The sequence below is a fragment of the Apis dorsata genome, unplaced genomic scaffold, assembly GCF_000469605.1.
Source record: "Apis dorsata unplaced genomic scaffold, Apis dorsata 1.3 scaffold_52, whole genome shotgun sequence".
Taxonomy (NCBI): domain Eukaryota; kingdom Metazoa; phylum Arthropoda; class Insecta; order Hymenoptera; family Apidae; genus Apis; species Apis dorsata.
The window spans coordinates 2,044,349-2,049,411 of record NW_006263353.1 but is presented as its reverse complement, the minus strand read 5'-3'; the positions used below and the strand labels follow the sequence as shown (position 1 = coordinate 2,049,411).

Sequence of the window (5,063 nt, the reverse complement as noted above, 5' to 3'; positions counted from 1 at the left end):
CTTTCTTAAAGGTTTATATATTTCAATAATATCATTAAAAAATCGAAAAACTACAAAGAAATTCTATGCCAAACTTCTATATTCTATTATTTATATTCTATATTTTATTATATATTTATTATATATTTATTATATATATTATATTATCTATCCTATTCGAATTTCGATCATTTAATGAAAGAAAAATTCCAGCTGTTTTTCCATTTTTATCAACCATTCTCTTAAAATAAAAAACACTTGATCAAATTTGATAATGTGAAAAAAACATCGTATGAAATATCATAATCAAGAGAGTGAATTTTTATTCCCAATTCATTAGATAAAAAGCATGGAGAAAAAGAATTGGAAAAATCTCAACTCATTGCTACTCTACTTTTATCAGTAGAATTTCCATCTAGTTTTATTTTCTTTGCTCTGAATAATGCATTTGATACAAAGTAAGTTACTGTGGCTTTTACTTTGTAACCCAAATAACCAATTCATCTTTTCGATTTTCCATGTGAAAAGATACTTATCAACTAAAAGAAAAAACATATAAATAAATGAACACTTCTTTATCTTTTAAATAGAAAATATATCATATAGCTTTAATTTTTTATTAATTTTATTTAATAAATATTTTGAAATATTTTTTTAGAATTTATAAATAAATTGAAATTTCATTTATTAAAAAAATATCACAAAAAATTTGAAAAAAAATTTTTTAGGAAATTTTATTTAAAATTTAAGAATAGAACAATTTTTTTCTTTTATAAAATAATAATTTGCAATATATTATATTATGCAATATATATTATACAATATATTGATTCAATCAACTTTTTCATTAATGTGTTGCTTTTTTCTTGATGTTATTATAATAATAAGAAATTAGTTATGTTTTCCAAGATACGAATTAGTTTCAAATAAATATATGCCATCAATAATTGCTTTAATTAACAGGAAATGTTATTAATCGAAAAAATAAAGAATAAATTAATCTTTCCTGTCATTATACTTATTTAATTGATTATTTTATTATGTTTATCTAATCTAATTTCATTATATTATCTTTAGTGCATATGAAATGTTGTTTTTCTAAATTTAAATTTTCACAAATGGAATAAAACTAATTAGACAAACAATATTAAAATTCAACAAAATTAAAATTTTAAATTTTTAAATGCAGTTACAGTTCTATTTAAACATTTTTTAAGGAAATGTATTCAAAAATAATCTAAATAAAAAAAATATTCTTATTTTTTTCTATCCATGATCTATTCAATATAGTATTTATTAATTTTTATAATATTTTCTTTAAAAGTCTTATTTGCATATTGTTTGCATATTATTAGCATTTAATATATTTGATTTATGATATATTTTTTTATTTAAAATAGTTATAAGGAGAGAAAATTGAATATTTTATAATGATAATTTAAAAAAATTTCCACTTGTAAAAATTATAATTTTAAATAAAATATATACCAATATTAAGATATTGTATTTGCATGATTAATCAATTACAGGCATGAATAGATTGTTATCAAACAGGATCGGTTAGCGAACAGCATATGAAACGTGACTTTTGCCAGCTGATCGTGTCATAATTATTTCTTTTTTTTTTTTTAATAGAAACACTCCTTCGCGAACATGGAATTAGCCAATGGTATCTATGAACGTTAACACACACCTTTCTATCACCTGATCGGTCTTTATAATATTATTTATGCGCTGAATTCCAAAAATTTCTGAAATATTTAATATTAATTGGAAGATTATACAAACTTTATACAAACTTTATGATTCTGAAATATATTTTATTGACTTTTTTTTGAATTTTCTTCGATGTCATTTTTATTTTAAATAAATTTTTTTTATATAATTGAAAAGATAAATTTTTTTCGATCTAATATCTGCTACATATTATACTCAATACATATCATTATTGTAATCATCATATTATACTTTGTAACACAATTGTGCACATTTTTAATTAGCATGATCATATATGTTTATGTATGAGAAATTTCTTGCAACCTCTAATAAATATATTCTTATCTTCTTCATCTAAAAAAAGCCAAAGAATAAATATAACTATTAAAATGAAATAAAATTATTCATGATTTATTTCAAACATTATATTATATATTTATATTATTTTACATACAATAACAACATACATAAACATTATTCCAAAATTAAATTAAATATCATGCTATTTGTATTGAAGAATCATAAATGTCAATTTTCTATAATTTCATATCATCTTAATTTTAGAAAAAATTATAACACTTTTCTCATTTATAAAATAAAAAATTAAAATTTCTTAATAAATCCAAAAATTATTTATATTAAATTTAATCTCGCACGTCATTTCTTGCAATAATAAAATTAAAATTGAAAACGAATGTTAAATTCGGTAGTCGAGAAAATGTACGTTTAAATTTATTGATTAATTAATTTATCTGCACATATCTCATCTATATTGAATTACATCCAAGATTCAATCATAAATACATTGATCAATATACATTTTTTGACTAATATCATTTAAAGTAGACAAAATACTCTGCAATATACTTAAATTATAAAAACTAAACGCTTCTCATATTAATTTTATTCTCGAATCGATATCGATCGACCAATCGCGTCTGCAAACGTCGATACACGCCTTTCTATTACCTCGATGAAGGTAACAAACCAGTTCTTAACCCGGTATCTGTTTAACCCGCGCTATTTATCATTTTTAAATTAACAATTTAACTGTATTACGAGTTTCCTAATTATTTTCGTAATTATGAATAATATAATATAAGTAATATTTGAGTAAAAATTAACTTCATCTCGCTTTTCTTTTTTTCATTTGCATTTTATGATGTTCTTTACGATTTATTTTAATTTTTCAGAATGATTGAATAATAAATTTTTAATTAAATAATTATAAGAAACCTTTTTATAAAAATCAATTTTAATTTTTCGAATTGAATTCTGATTAATGACTATAGTTATTAAATTTTCTTTATAGGCCATATAAAAGTATATATTAAATAAAAAATACATGAATATCGATAAAGGAGGAAAAACAAGACAAAGAAAAAAACATCGAAATCAACACATATTGTCATTCTTGTACATAAATAACTAAGATATTTATGTTCTATCACAGATTTCATCGGCAAATATTTCACATTAATTCTCCTGCTGACAATGACGCTATACAAGTCAATCAATCACAAGTCTCGAAAGAAAATTCCTCGCTCTTGACAAATAGTCACGAAAAGAAATATATTAATTTTAAATCATTAACGAAGAAAATAATTTTAAACAGATAAACAATTTTATTCATTAATCTAAATTAGAATCTTTTAGAATATTATGAAATTTCACAATCTCAAAAAGGAATATAATAAAATGAATTCTAATCGTTTTACAAATTTTTAAATTAGTGTTAATCCAAACATAACCTCTGGTACTGATTTGTTTCATTTTTACTTTAAATAATAAAGAGCAAAAACTATCGATAAAATACGAAATTAATCCATTTGACATACCAAAGGTTCCATATGTGTTTCGCATCTTGCTTCTCTGTTGATCCACAAAATCCTTTCTTATTGGATATGCATGGATGAGCTGATGGAAACCGACCTTTACACTATGGGTCAATAAACGAGAAATATACACACGTGATTGAATGAAATAGGCAAGATCAACGTAAATCGTCAGCAAAGCGGGATGGAAAAGAAACGAATAATAAGATAACACGTATATAAGAAGATATCGTATGTACTATCGACAAGGAAATGGCTGGAATCGATAGTCGATCCTGCTGCGCTCGCCATTTACATGGACGATCGAAAGGCGAATTGTAATTGCATCTATATGACCGCAACGCGCAATTCATAACCTAACCACAAAAAAAGAACCGATTTATTGATTAAGTTACAGTTTTTTGTTTTTCAAAATTTTCTATGATTCACCAATAGCTTATCAATTAAAAAGGAAAGTTTAAGAATTTGTTATAATGATGTATTATTTTGGGTGTCACTTTGTTGATTACATCGGAAATAATTACATCGATATTTTTGATATCGATTGATATAGAATAATTTCTATATTAAAATATCGAAATATCGTATGTAAGTTTGCAACGCCATAAAATTATCAAAATAATTATTGATAATAAAATACGTGAAAGTCATATCATAAAGACTTTATAATAAATTATAATATCAATGATTATAATTAATTAAATATAACTATATATGAAAAATTACAACTGAATTGTTATAATTAATTAGGATAATTTAGACAATATTCAATAATCCAGTATAAATATTATGTATATGTATTTCTGAAATTGAGCACGGTTAGAATCAAATGTCAAATTATGTTGTATAATAAATCATAAAACAAAACAAATCGCGATTTGAGAAGTATATTAAATTTCGATCAGTAATGAATTGAAAACTTATGAAGGATACTAAAGAACAATGATTTACTAATAATGATTATGTCATTAAATATTCAATAATATATAGTATTTCATTTTAATAAAGATATATTATAATAAGATATATTTAAAAAACCCTATATCATAAAATCCAGAAAGATATAAAAAATTTCACTTTGAACTTTCTCTCTATATTTACCTTTTTTTTTTCTCGTATATGTATTTCGTTGCCTTATCTGTCAATATATGTAAATATAGATAAATAGCTTATTTGTATTGGAACAAGTGACAACTACTTGTTGAATCATAAAGTTGTAAGTTAACTCGACATCCTTTAGGATATTTATAGTATAAAAACAAATCACAATGAAACAACCAAATGAAAATTAAAGCTTAAAGCTTACGATTATTTTTAATATTTCATCTCGAACAAATGACGTTATTATTAGAATTTCTTTTATTGTTTGTGCATTTCTCGTATTGTTTTTATCATCTGATGATTGCTTCTACGAATACAAATAAGGAAAAGAAAAAGATAATTAAAAATCTTGAACAAGTTAATTACATAATTGTACTGTGCGTGTCTTAAGAAATCTCGTGAGAAAATACAAATGATACTGCTCTTGATAAA

General features: G+C 22.6%; 1 protein-coding gene across 4 annotated transcripts in view; it reads right to left on the bottom strand.

Annotated features, from left to right (window-relative positions):
- Nucleotides 1-5,063, bottom strand: part of LOC102673583 (Y+L amino acid transporter 2) — a 30,147-nt gene that overhangs the window by 20,431 nt on the left and 4,653 nt on the right. For 3 of the 4 annotated variants that reach the window (XM_031515096.1, XM_031515097.1, XM_031515098.1), the window contains exon 2: nucleotides 3,534-3,634. The exons of the other annotated variant lie outside the window; for it this stretch is intronic. In XM_031515096.1, coding sequence (XP_031370956.1) covers nucleotides 3,534-3,558 — 25 coding nt within the window. In that variant the 5' untranslated portion in view covers nucleotides 3,559-3,634. The remainder of the gene's footprint in view (nucleotides 1-3,533; nucleotides 3,635-5,063) is intronic. 4 annotated transcript variants of the gene reach the window in all.